This window comes from Carettochelys insculpta, chromosome 19 (genome assembly GCF_033958435.1).
Source record: "Carettochelys insculpta isolate YL-2023 chromosome 19, ASM3395843v1, whole genome shotgun sequence".
NCBI lineage: Eukaryota > Metazoa > Chordata > Testudines > Carettochelyidae > Carettochelys > Carettochelys insculpta.
Genome location: NC_134155.1, coordinates 23,167,968 through 23,182,165, shown reverse-complemented (window position 1 = coordinate 23,182,165; position 14,198 = coordinate 23,167,968). Strand labels below are relative to the sequence as shown.

At 49.9% G+C, this 14,198-nt stretch overlaps 1 protein-coding gene across 1 annotated transcript in view; it reads left to right on the top strand.

The window, feature by feature from the left end:
- The window catches only part of FKBP6 (FKBP prolyl isomerase family member 6 (inactive)), a 52,092-nt gene that overhangs the window by 26,713 nt on the left and 11,181 nt on the right, over nt 1-14,198 (top strand). Inside the window, exons 2-4 of the mRNA XM_075013693.1 lie at nt 7,167-7,256; nt 7,842-8,044; nt 11,182-11,301. Of these exons, the coding sequence (XP_074869794.1) occupies nt 7,167-7,256; nt 7,842-8,044; nt 11,182-11,301 (413 nt within the window). The remainder of the gene's footprint in view (nt 1-7,166; nt 7,257-7,841; nt 8,045-11,181; nt 11,302-14,198) is intronic.

The following is a 14,198-nucleotide window of genomic DNA, read 5'->3' as shown; positions in this document are numbered from 1 at the left end:
TTTCCCGATGAAAACCACACTTTCACCTGGGTTGAAATTCTAACATGGTCAGATTTTTAACCAAAAATTGAAACTTTTCCTGAAAATTTTAGAAAACCTAAACATTTTCATAGGATTTTTTTCAGGGGGAGGAACATTTTTAGTAATTGAGAATATTTTGGATGACATATTAAACCTCATGTTACAGGTTTAAGCCAACCTCTGACAAAAAGGGGTTGGGAAACCCATTGTGTGGTGCGCATGATCCCATATATCTGCTACTGCATGTTTCTTCCAACATCTTCTGAAGCAGTTGGCCACTGGCAGAGGAGAAGGCCTGTGCTGCCCTGGTCTTGCAATTTCTGGGTGTCTCTGTGGCCTTCAGTGAATCGTTTTGGTCTCTCTGTAACATTCAATTGATGATATTTCCCTTCTTCACAGGATTATGATAAACATAAATGCATTAATGTTTATGACGTGCTCACATACATATAACAGTGAAGGGTCTATATAGACGAGTAACCTGAAATTTGACCTTGTGACCTCTTTGTAAGGTCAAAGTGCTGCTGATAATTTTTACAGTCGCTAATAGTCCTACTTACAACAGCTCCATTAATAAATAAATTCACATGCAGAGCTTTACCATTTAGGTGGTAGGTGGTAGCATTAGCTGATCCTTTGTTACTCCACAGGCAGCATGGCTTTGAGCAAGCTCGCAGCTGCATGGGGGTGAGTGGGGCTGAGCTCCTGCCTTGCGTGCTGATGAAATTCATCTCGTGTGCCTCTCTTGGTGTGCATGCCGGGGGTTGCTGACCGTGACCAAACAGATCTAGGGCTCTCCACCAATCCCCACCACCTCCCCAGCACTGTGGTAGAGCAGGGCTAGATTCTCCCTTCATGCTGAATTATGTTGAGAAACGTTTGATTATTTATTAATCTAACTAATAAGCATGCAGAGAGTCCCATGCATCAAACCACAACAACCCTTTCCCAGTGAGAATAGTGGCCCAAAATGAGAGGGCCTGGGCTTTTTTGATCAGAAATAGAGTTATTCTAAATTAGGCATGTTGCATCTAGATTGAATTGGCACTAAACAGCATCGGATTAGATTAAATTCTTCTACTCCTCCAGCTGTTTGTGATAAATAAATAAACTTACATCACAGAAATCTGCTGTCTGTTTCCCTCCTAAAATTATCCCTCCCTACTGTTATTGTTCTCTCCCCTGAGTCCTTACTACAATGAGTGTCCTGTCCCGCTTTGATGGTAACTTCCTTGAGAGCAGGACCACATCCTACATACCCATAAAGCACCATGAACAGCAACAGAGATAAAATTTATAATGAATAAAAAGCAAGGGAATCTTTGTGGTGAAGGGGAATCCCGAAAGAAGAAGCTTCCAAAGAGGCATTTTTAAAGGCTTGCAAGAGAGGGCCAGGAAGATGGTGTTCCCAGTCAAAGCGTGTGTATGGCAAGAGTGGGACAGATAACCAATAGCAAGGGGCAGGGGTGGCAATATTGCATACATTCTTGAAGGTGAGGATGGAGGGCATTGCTATGACACCAAAGGAGACAGAAGAGTCAAGGGTGAAGGAAGGCAGAGTTGTGGTACACCCTCGCAGGGGTGGGAGAACCAGTGCAGGAATGGACGGCAGTCTGAGCCTTTTCTAGCTGCAGACAAGCAGCGGCTCCAAGGCCCTGACTGGAACTCATCAGGGGCGTCACAAACGTGGTGCCCATCACTCCAGCCATGTCTTCCAGCAGTGTCAGCCAGGCTGAGCAGACAAGAAGTGTGGATCAGAGCAGGCTGGGGCTGGGGCTGGGGAGATAGTTGCCTACACCTAAGTCCATAATGTGAAGGCACATGGTCACCCTAGTGTCAGGTCCTTGCCCATATGCCAGCGCCTGCAGGGCACCTTGCCCAAGCTGGCCAAGAGGCCTCCCCCCATCACCATGTGGGGCCAGCGTGTGGCTCAGTGCCAGGGTCCCACCACAGTGCCAGGTAGCCAAGGCCTATTGAGGCCCCATGGAGTGTGTGGCAAGGGGCAGAGCACAGGTGGGTGCCAGGGGCCCCAGGGCTGCCCATGCCCACAGCTCCTGCAGCCCCCAGTAGCATAGCTCACTGCCTCAAGGTGGGGCAGATGCTGAGGAAACTACAGTCTCCCACAATATTCTTGACCCTAAGTTAAGGAAGTATGGAGTGGATACATGGGCTGTAAGATGGATACAAAACTGACTTGACAGATGGGCGCCACAGGTAGTGGTCAGTGACTCGGTGTGTGGTTCGCTTTCGGCTTCAAGTGGAGTGCCCCAAGGATCAGTTCTATGTTCAACATCTTTATTAATGACTTGGACGAGGGGATGTCTTGCACCCTCAGAAAATTTTCAGATGACACTAAGGTAGGTGGTGAGGTAGATACATTGGAGGGTAGAGATGGGGTCCAGAGTGACGTAGATGAATTGGAGTATTGAGCCAAACGAAATTTGATGAGGGACAAGGACAAGTGCAGAGTCCTGCAGTTGGGATGGAAGAATCCCAAGCACTGTTACAGGCTGGGGACCAAATGGCTAAGTAGCCGTGCAGCGGAGAAGGACCTGGGGATGACAGTGGATAGTCAAGAAGGCTAAAGGCACGTTGGGGTGCATTAGGAGGAGCATTTCCAGCAGATCTAGAGAAGTGGTTATTCCCTTCTACTCAGCACTGGTGAGGCCGCATCTGGAGTATTGCGTCCAGTTCTGGGGCCCCCCAGTGCAGAAAGGATGTGGGTGTATTGGAGCAGGTTCAACAGAGGGCAACGAAAATTGCCATGGGGCTGGAGCACATGACCCATGAGGAGAGGCTGAGGGACTTGGGGTTATTTAGTTTGCAGAAGAGAAGAGTGAGGGGGGATTTGACAGCAGCCTTCGACTTCCTGCAGGGGGCTCTGAAGAGGCTGGAGAGAGGCTGTTCGCGCTGGGGACAGACGGCAGGACAAGGAGCGGGGGGCTGACGTTGCAGAGCGGGAGGAGCAGGTTGGGTGCGAGGAAAAGCTCTGCCCCGGGGGGAGGGGAAGCACTGGGACGTGTCACCGAGTGAGGTGGGGGAATCTCCATCCCTGGAGGTTTTTAGGTCGCGGCCGCACCAAGCCCTGGCTGGGATGACTTAGAGGGGGCTGGTCCTGCTTGGGGCAGGGGGCTGGGCTCGATGACCTCCCCAGGTCCCTTCCCGCCCCGGGAGTCTAGGGGTCTGCGCCCCCGCAGGGGCGGAACACAGGTTGGGAACGGCGGTAGGGAGGCGACTGTCCATCTGCGGCTGTGTGATTGGTGGACACTGGCGATACGCCGACCTTTGATTGGCTGATGGGGCGGGCGGGCTGCCGGGGCCAGGGCTCGTGCTCAGGAGGTGCAGTGGGAGGGGAAGGGTTCTCGGAGCCTGATTGGCTGACGGGAGCCAGGCGGGGGAGCTCGGATTGGAGCATTGCGGCTGCGGGGGCGGAGCTTAGCGAAGCAGGCGGCGGGCTGAGCGCGGGGAGGCGGCGGGCGATGGCGGGGCGCGGTTGGCAGCCGGTGCGGGCCGGACCCTCTGCGCAGCACTCACCCCCCTCCCCTGCCGGCGGCTGTCTCAGCTCTGCAGCCGGGTGCCGGGTCTCCCCCGGGGGCCACCACAGCCCGGGCCGGGGGCAGCTGCCACGGGCGCTGCGCGAGAGGCCCTGGCGGCCATTGTCGACATGGGGGGTGGGGGGAGACCCGATTTTCTGGGAAAAGGCCCCGTGCGCCCCCACCGCTCTGGAGTAAGGGGGCGGGGACCGGCACCGCGACCGGAACGAGCTTCCCCCCCCCACCCCTGTTATACTGAGGTTGGGCTGAGCGCGCGCTGCGCAGAGGCGATTCCAGCTGAATTGCCCTCCGGGGAGGCCTCCCAGCTTTGCGCTTATCCAAAGCGTTGGGCTCGTCGGCGCGATGGCGCCGTTTCCCGGTGCGCTTTTCAGAAATAACTTACTTTGATGTGAGACCGTGGAAATAAGTTATGGCTGAAAAACCCTGCGGTGTCCACGAGGGTCAGAGGGGTAGGCGGGTTAGTCTGTATTTGCAAAAACAAGCAGCAGGCCTGTGGCACCTTGTAGGCGGACAGATCTTTTGGAGCATGAGCTTTTGTGGGCAAAGACCCGCTTTGGCGGATGCATCTGGCGAAGCGGGTCTTTGCCCATGGAAGCTTGTGCTCCAAAAGGTCTGTAAGGTGCCACAGGACTTCTTGTTTTTGCAGTGTAGACAAAGCCCTTGTAGTTAATGCTCCAGCCCTCTAATTCAGTGGATCTGCATGGTTCATCCTGCGCATCTAGAAATTTGGTAGCTGGCTCTTGCCGTACCTTTTAGGCAATGGATGAAGTTTGTTGTGAAGTGAGAAAATATCGCCCTGGTGTAACCTGTGTGTGATACGAGGAGCATGAGATGCTTCTGTCACAATACGGCTTTGAGGCAGGAGTCTCTTGAGGATGGCGCTTAGGGGCCTTCTGAGCTGAGACATTTTCTTTTAATAATGGAAAAGTACATTGCTAAAATCTAATGGCTAAATGGTTTTCTTTGCCCATCATTCATAGTCTCCATACCAGCAGTTGGGTCAACGCATGCAGGATGTTACTGGTGACAGGGGAGTGTTAAAGGAGGTTATACGTGCTGGTGCTGGAGAAATGGTGCCTCAGGACGCTTCTGTGTTAGGTAAAACAAACCTCTTGGTTGGAGGGCTTATCCACAAAAGTGTCTGTTTTTTGTTTTTATCCTACATGAACATTTTTGTCCACTTCTGCTTTATGATTTTGACTTTTGCTTAGTGGCTGGTGCTCTAGAGCAGGGTGAGCAAAATTTTTTTGCTGCACCCCACTTTTCATCCCTGCATTTAACAGACAGCATCTCCCTCACCCCACTCTGCCTAATGTAATCCAAACTGATGGAAATGTCAGTTATGTTCATATTTAAAACAAAAACAAAAAAAACCCATTTGGCATGTATAAGAAAATACGTAGAATGAAAAATCATTATTTATCAGTATATAAATGTGGGTACACACACATTAAAAACTAACCTGTTTTAACATTTTTAATGAGGTGGATGAGCCAGAGACCTGGAAACCAATTGTGCTGGTCTCCCATATGAAATCTCATGCCCCCTGCAAGGGAGCCTGCTCCTCACTTTATGCACCCCTGTTCTAGACCATGGTGGAAGAGTTTAGGCTCAAATTTGACTGGAAGTTGAAATGTTTGACTGGAGAATATCTTCCTGCGTTGTGCTGGCCTGTAAGAGCTTTACCTTCTCAGTGTCTTGAAGACACAAACGTATTTTTACAGTGTCAGTCTCTGGGGCAGCAAACAGTACAAATGAGCAGATTCTGTTCCAGATGCTGTCATCAGAGTGCAGTTTCAGAGGTGAAAGTAACTTAAACTTCTTACAGGTATCGCACCCCTCTGGTGGGCTGGGAGAGGCGCATGGAGTACCTGTAAGGAATTTAAGGGTGGGGTGGAGTGGGTGGCGGAGGGGCCTCAGGGCAGGAGGCTGTGGTCGTTGGGGGTGAGGACTGGGGCGCCGGAATCAGGGCAGGAGCTTGGATGTGGCAGGTGCAGAAGTCAGGGTTGGGTGTGTGAGCAGCTCAGAACTGGCAGTGTAGAGGGGCTCAGGGCAGGTGTATGTGTGGTTGAGGATGTGTGGTTGAGGGGAAGAACAAGGGGGCAAGGGCACTATTTAGGGAGCGTGGGGGTGGCTGAATCTGCCCCCACCCCAGGACCCCTGCTGGGAGGTTGCTTGCTCTTCCATTTTGTAACTCAGAAGGGAGAAGAAAACTCACAACCTGGGTCATTCACTTCTCTGCCCCACCCCCCAGCCATGTGTGAGTAGCATGCGTGCCCACCATGTGCTTGCCTTTCGCTCCCTGATGGGAATGAATGGTGGGTGGGGGGTGCTCAGCCCCCTTCCGCCATCATCTCTTCCCTCAGCATTAGTTTGGTCACGCTGAACAAGTGAACATCCTTGAGTCCCCCCTTGTAAGAAGGGATTTTCATTCCTCTCATCATCCGGCTGGCCCCTCTTTCCAGGTGCTCCATTTGTGCCCATCTCTCTCGAGCATGGGAAACCAGACTTGGGGTTGGCTTTAGTCCTAAGCCAGTTGTGGAGATCATCTCTGCAGTACGTATGGGGCTCGGAAACGGCCAACAGCGTTGCCAGCAGACAGTCTCGGCAGAGCTGTGCAAGGGGCTCACCTGTAGAGTGCGTCCTGTTGTGTCAGTTTTCAAGCATATTGGTGAGCTATTGTGCTGCTGTGGTGCATGCTGGATGTATTTTGCAGCGAGGTCAAACGTTTCTCTCTAGGTCTGTCCATCTTTCCCCAGTACTAAATTCTCACACATTTAAAATCAACTTGTTTTCTGGTTAGAACATGACCACCTGGCTGGCAGAGTTGTGTTGTATCATAATAAAAAGTTGCAGGCAGTGCTAAGTTAAAGAAATACTGTACTATTTATTTGATGGCTGAGGTACAGTAGACCCCTGGCTTATGCGTAGGTTACATTCGTGGGCAACCACGGTAAGTCAAATATCTTGTAAATCGAGACTGGGTGGGGGACTGGCCCTGTGGCCTTGGGGTCTCCCAGTCCTGGCTATGCCTAGCTCCCCACTCCTGTGAGTGGCGAGGAGCCCAGAGCCAGGCTCAGCAGTGCTGGTCAGTTTCCTGGCTTCAGCTAGTGGCAAGGGGCTGGGAACCAGGCAGTAGCCTAACTCACTGCTCCCCTCTGCTTGTGGAAGCCGGGAAACTGACCAAGGTTGCTGCCACCTGGTTCTTGGCTCCATGCCACTCTTGGGAGCCAGGAAACTGACCAGCAAAGCAGTGCTGGTCACTTTCCAGGCTCCCACCAGTGGAGGGGAGCTGAGACCCAGGCTGCTGCCTGGTTCCCGGCTCCACATCACTCATGATTTCGACTCATGTTATTGCAAGAAATGTATAAGTCAAAATCTTGTAAGTCAGGGATCTACTGTATCTAGGTGTAAGTAGTCTGTGCTGTTTGGCAGCCCCTGGAAAATCAGAATGAAAGAACTGTAGAGTACAGTGAGCATATGAGAGGTTAACAGTTGTGTCATTGGAAAAGAAATGAATTTTCTTGAGTATTTTGTAATCTGTGGTCTCTAATGTCTCCTGTCCTTTCCCCTTGGCATTGGAACTTACAGTGAAATATTCTGGGTACCTGGAATACATGGATAAGCCCTTTGACACGAACTGCTACAGGAGGAATCCTAGGCTGATGAAACTTGGCAAAGGTAAATCCAGACAGAAGAACCACTGCTGAAGGTACCAGGCTATAGTGCCCTCTGGCTGCATTAATACACTAAAGCCTGGTGGTAGGTTTGTGCTTGTAGAATGTTTGTGGGTTTACAAGCTGTCACTGTGGCTTTGCCTCCTGCTCCTAGGTGTGGGGAAAGGGGTGAATGAGGGAGCCATTTCCCTTCCTGGAAATGAGTCTGGAGAGAGCATAACGCACAGGTTGCTTGTAGAATTAGGCTGTAGTTTGCGGCTCAAAGTGAATATTTGCTTTAATTGTACTTAACACATGAGCCCTGCAGCCTATGCTACATCTTAAGCACGGTTTGCATTCCAGAGCTCCAGGCAGAGACTAGGTACTAGTGTCTGCCAGCTACTGGAATACAGGTGGATCATTTTGTGATCCAGGGTGCATGCTCTGCTGCTGCATGTGTATAAACAGTGCCACTGAGGGTTAAGGCTTGACAGACACAGATGCTGAACTTTGGAAAAGCTGAGGCTTGCACACTAGGTTTTAAGACACCAGTCCTTGAAGCTGGGGATTTTGAGGCCCATATTAAAAGTTCCATTTCTTGTTTTGGCAGAGATTACGCTGCTGGGCATGGAGGTTGGCCTGCTGACGATGAAGAAGGGAGAGTTAGCAAGATTTCTCTTCACTCCAAGTTATGCCTATGGGGCATTGGGCTGTCCTCCTTTGATTCCCCCTAATGCCACAGTGTTGTTTGAGATAGAGCTGCTGGATTTTCTAGACTCGGCTGAATCCGACAAATTCTTTGCTTTGACCACTGTGAGTTATGCAAGTAGCCATAAGCTGAATTTTAAGGCTTTGTTCTTCTCTGTTACGTATGTGTGTTGCTGCAGTAACAGGGTGATGTCAGATACTCTTGTTTAAAATAGTTTTCACTTCTAGTGCCCATGGTATGTTCGGGCGAAGGGGCTTGATGTCCTTCTTCTTACCTCCACCTACCTACTCCTGCAATGACAGCACAGTTATGCTTGTATAAAATTACTTCTGCACCCCTTTCTAACAAAGGATGCACCTCACTGACCATATCTCACTCTGTCAGTGCCCGATGAATCATAGGGTTGGAAGAGACCGCAGGAGGTCGTTGAGTCAAACCCCTGCACTGAAAGCAGGACCAATCCCATTGAAACCATCCCAGCCAGGGCTTTGTGAAGCTGGGATTTAAAGACCTTTCAGGAAAGAGATTCTTCCACCTCCCTAGATAACCTGTTCGAGAGCTTCACCACCCTTCTACTGAAATAGTTTTTCCTAACATCCAACTTAGGCCTCCCTGACCACAACTTGAGACCATTGCTCCTTGTTTTGCCATCTGTCACCACTGAGAACAGCCTCTCTCCATTCTCTTTGTAATCCCCCTTCAGGTAGTTGAAGGTTGCTATCAAATCCCCACCCCCGACTCAACTCTTCTGTAAACAAAACAAGCCCAAATCCCTCAGCCTCTCTTCATAGGGCCCCAGTCCCCTCATCATTTTGGTTGCCCTCCACTGGACTATTCCATTTCTTTCTGTAATGGAGGGCCCAGAACTGGATGCAGTACTCCAGATGCAGCCTCGTCAAGGCCAAATAAAGGGGAATGACCACTTCGTTAGATCTGCTGGAAATACTCCGACTTAGTGCAGCCCAATATGCGATTAGCCTTTTTGGCTACAAGCACACGCTGTTAGCTCATATCCAGCTTCTCATCCACTGTAATCCCCAGGTCCTTTTCTGCTGCACTGCTGCTTTGGCAGTTGGTTCCCAGCCTGTACCAGTACTTGGGAATCCTCCATTGTAAGTGCAGGTCTCTGCACTTGTCCCTGTTAACCTCATCAGATTTCTTTTGGCCCAGTCCTCCAATTTCTTTAGGGTTTGCTGGACCCTATTCCTACCCTCCAACATATCCACCTCTCCTCCTAGCTTAGTGTCATCCGCAAATTTGCTGAGGGCGCGATCCATCCCCTCATCTGGGTCATCAAGAAATACGTAGGGCAAAAGCAGCCCCAGAACTGACCCTTGGGGTATTTGGTTTGATAACGGTCACCAACCAGACAAAGCCGCTGATCGCTGTCCATTAAGCCCCAACGATCTAGCCAGCTTTCTGTCAACATTACAGTCCATTTACCTAAGCCACACTACTTTAACTTGCTGGCAAGAATACTGTGGGAGACTTGACTTTACTAAATCAAAAGCTTTACTAAAGTCAAGGTATATTACGTCCACCCTCTTCCCCACACCCACAGAGCCAGTTTACCTCCTCATAGAAGGCAGTCAGGTTGCTCAGGCGTGACTTGCCAATGATGAATCCATGTTAACTATTCCTGATCACTTTCCTCTCTTCCAAGTGCTTCAGAATGGATTCCTTGACGATCCCCACCTTGATTTTTCTGGGGATTGAGGTGAGCCTGATAGGTCTGTAGTTCCCTGGATTTTCCTTCCCTTTTTTAAAGGTGAGCACTACATTTGCCTTTCCCATTAATATGGGATCTGTCCCACCCCTCCCCCCATCTCCATGAGTTGTCGAAGATAATGACGAATGGCTCTACAATCACATCAGCCAGTTCCCTGAGCAGCCTTGGATGCATTAGATCCAGCCCGATGGATTTGTTGTGTGTCCAGCTTTTTCCAATAGCTCTTATCCTGTTCTTTCTCCACTGAGGGCTTCCTGCCTCCTCCCCTTTCTGTGCTGCCTAGTGCAGTTCCCCGGGAGCTGACCTGATCTATGAAGACAGAGACAAAAAAAGCATTGACTGCTTCAGCTTTTTCTACATCATCTGTCACTAGGTTGCCTGCTTCATTCAGTAAAGGGACAATGTCTTCCCTGACAACCTTTTATTGCTAGAACTCCTGTAGAAACCTTTCTCGTTGCCTTTTCCATCCCTTGCTAGCTGCAGCTCCAGTTGTGCTTTGGCTTTCCTGATTTCTCCCCTGCGTGCTCAAGCGGTATAGTCATACTCTTCCCTAGTCACCTGTCCAGGTTTCTACTTCTTGAAAGCTTTTTTTGGATTTAAGCTCATTAAAGGTTTTTCTGTTAAGCCAGGTGGGTCACCTACCATATTGGCTTTTTTACTGCACATCTGGATGGTGCGTTCCTGTGCCTTTAGTACAATTTCTTTAAAATACAGTCAAGTCTCCTGGACTCCTTTTCCCCATCATGTTAGCATGATCCTACCCATGGGTTTCCTGGGGGAGTCAAAGTCTGCTTCTCTGAAGTCTGGGATCTGTATTTTGCTGCTCTCCCTTCTTCCTTTGGTCAGGATCCTCATGTTGACCATCTCATGACTGCTGCCCAGGTTGCCACCCACATCTACTTCCTTTACCAGTACCTCCCTGTAGATTGAGCTCAGCATGGCCTGATTGGGTCCTTCAGCACTTGCTCCAGGAAGTTGTCCACAATATTCTCCAAAACCTTCCTGGATTGTCTGTGTGCTGCTCTGTTGGTCTGCCAGGGTGTCAGGGTGATTGACGTCCCCTATGAGAACCAGGGCCTGTCCACCTGATTTAGACCATCAAGACCAGCATCTGATGAAGTGAGTCTGTGCTCACGAAAGCTCATGCTCAAAACTTTTCTGTTAGTCTATAAGGTGCCACAGGACCCTTCGTTGCTGTTATAGCGCAAGGATGTCACCCCAGGCCCACATGAGAAATTCTCATCAACGTTTGTTCATACAGGGAGGGCATTTTCTTTTTGGTCCTGAGCTGACTTTTGAGTGTCACTCTTGGTTTGGATGTCTTCCATCCCTAAAGACAGGTCTCCTGTGTCATCCGTGAGGCTCTTCTTCTACCAACTTGGTATGGGTTAGGCTTTGAAATGTTGGTCCCTTGTATTACTTCTTGTTTGGGAGTGCCATAGGCTTTTGCTACTTGTTTTAGCATTCCTTTTCGTGTCTACTGAATGGCTGAATTTTGGCTTCTGTACACAGGAGCAGCAGGAGACGTTTCCATTACAGAAGGTGTTGAAAGTGGCAAACACAGAGAGGGAGTTTGGCAACTACCTCTTCCGCCAGATGCGCTTCAGGGATGCCAGAGAGAGATACAAGCGGGTAATGAAACCCAGATAACGGGGTTGTGCGGGCTGTGGAAGATAGTGATGGCTCTAAGCATTAGCTGGAAGCACAAAGTGGAAAACAGGTTAGAGAGCAATCACCTCCAGCATAGGGAGACAGTTTTAAATTCTGCTGGAAGTTGATTGTGACGGGGTGTATCACAGAAGACCCCTGGGAATGTTCCCTGGTTCACTATTGTGCCGCTGACACCCACCTTCTTGCTCTCTGGGACTCTGCTACCACTCTGTCCTGCTAGGCCAGATCCTCTGGTCTCTGCCAGCCAAGGCACAGAGTTGGTGTTACGACATGTGCTCGTCCCCGCAGAGCCTGGTGGAAGCAGTTTTAGGGCACAACAGCGAGGGAATCAATGCCTAGAAGGGTTCCAAACGCCAAATAAATTTGTTGCTGTATGAACAAGGTTCGTACCAGGAGGGCTCATTAGGTAAGCCCCCTTTATCAATAAAAGGGAGATATTATCTGGGGAGAACTACCACTGTGCATAACAGTTTATATGGGGTTTGATTGTAAACAAGATGAAGTAACAGGCTTTGCGGACATGGGGAAGTCAGTGGATGTGATATACCTTGACTTCAGCAAAGCTTTTGATACAGTTTCCCACGGCGTTCTTGCCCATAAGTTACGGAAGATTACATGGATTATAAAATGGATAAAAAGCTGGCTAGGCAGTCAGGCCCACTGGGTAGTGACCAATGGCTCTATGTCTGGTTGGCGGTCAGTTTCAGGTGGAGTGCCCCAAGGATCACTTCTAGGACTGGTATTGTTCAACAGCTTTATTAATGACCTGGATGAGGGGATGGATTGCACCCTAAGCAGATTTGTGGATGACACAAAGCTAGGGGGAGAAGTAGATACGTTGGAGGGTAGGGACAGGGTCCAGAGTGACTGAGATAAATTGGAGAATTGGGCGAGAAGAAATCTGATGAGGTTCACCAAGGCCAAGTGCAGAGTTCTGCACTTGGGATGGAAGAATCCCAAACATTGTTACAGGCTGGATGCCAACTGGCTAAGTAGCAGTGCAACAGAAAAGAATTACAGTGGATGAGAGACTGGAGATGAGTCAACAGTGTGCCCTGGTAGCCAAGAAGGCTAATGGCATATTGGGGTGCATTAGGAGAAGCATTTCCAGCAGATCTAGAGAAGTGATTATTCCCCTCTATTTGGCACTGGTGAGGCCACATCTGAAGTATTGTGTCCAGTTCTGGGCCCCCAGTATAGAAAGGATGTGGATACATTGAAGCAGATTCAGCGGAGGGCAATGAAAATGGTTAGGGGCTTGGAGCACATGACCTATGAGGAGAGGCTGAGGGATTTGGGTTTTTTTAGTTTGCAGAAGAGAAGAGTGAGGGTGATTTGATAGCAGCCTTCAGCTTCCTGAAGGGGGCTCTAAAGAGGCTGGAGAGAGCCTGTTCTCAGTGGTGACAGGTGGCAGAACAAGGAGCAGTGGTCTGAAGTTACAGTGTGGGAGGTGTAGGTGGGGTATTAGGAAAAACTATTTCACCAGGAGGGTGGTGAAGCACTGGAAAGCGTTACTGAGAGAGGAGGTGGAATCTCCACCCCTGGAGGTTTTTAAGTCCTGGCTTGACAAAGCCCTGGCTGAGATAATTTAGTTGGGGTTCATCCTGCCTTAGGAAGGAAGCTGGACTAGATCGCCTCCTAAGGTCCTATCCAGCCTGGGGATTCTATGCTTGTAAGAGGTTTTTATTGAGAAAATCAGTAATATTTTAGTGGTTTTAGATAAAGACAAGCAGATCAAAATAAGTTACCAGATCAAATGAAAGAGGAAACACAAAACTGATTCTGTCTCGGTCAAAATCTAGTTATTTGTGAGATCTTACCCGGAACAGGTGCTTTTATATCAGGTGAAATCTTCAGATCAGAAATTATCTTATTCTGACTAGCGCCTCCAGTAAAGCTCCCTGTTTTCCTAGGGGTGTGTCAGGCTATTTCCAAGGTAGGCTCAAGAGAAAGATGCAACAGGCTAGAAATAAGCAATGTTGAGCCCCCAGGGTTCCTTTATACTTTTCTCCCATGGAGGGAATTCCCTTGTTCTCTTTGTGTAACAGTATACAATAGTGCCTCGGTTTACATGAGGTTTCCATTTCCACACACCCACATGGAACTTAAATTTTGCGTAACTTGGGGGATGGCTTTTTCCCCTGCAAAATGCACATGCTGCAGCCAGGGAAGCAGCAGGAGCACCTGGAGCTCCATTGGAACGCTGAGTCCTGGGGTTTGGGGGGCACTTGGGGACGGATAAGCCTGGTGTTGGGTTGGGGCTGTGGGAGGGGGGTAGGAGGGTTAATCCTGGGGTAGGTTGGGGGGCAAGGGGTGGTGTTGAGCTGGAGCTGTGGGGGGGAGTGGTGGTGGCTGGACCAGGGTGAGGGAGTTGAGCTAGAGACAAACATGGGGGTGATGAGCTGGGCTGCTGGGGGTTTGAACTGGGGCATGCGCCGGTGGGGTGGGGGTGTTGACCCAGAGCCGCACACAGGGATAATGAGCCCGACGCATGCTCAGGTGCTGAGCTGGGTGAGGGCAGGGGTGTGAGCCGGAGATGTGCGTGGGTGGTGAGCAGGGCTTGGAGGGGTGTTGAACCGGCACCGGGGGGAGTGGGATTTTGAGTTGCATTAATGTGAGGTAAGTGCAAGTTGAAATCGTGCATTTTGAGGGTTTACTGTACTCCAAGATGGAGACTGACCCATGAGCAGGTCACCTGTCCAAGTCCTTTTTAGGCAATCAGCCATTGCCTGTCTGCTGGCTTGCGTGTTCACAGACAAGTTCCTCAGATGTGGACTCGTGCCCATTACATGTCTACTTGTATCCCCTCACAAACCATTCTCGTACAGTAGAGTAGCCACACCTCCTACTGAGGTCCT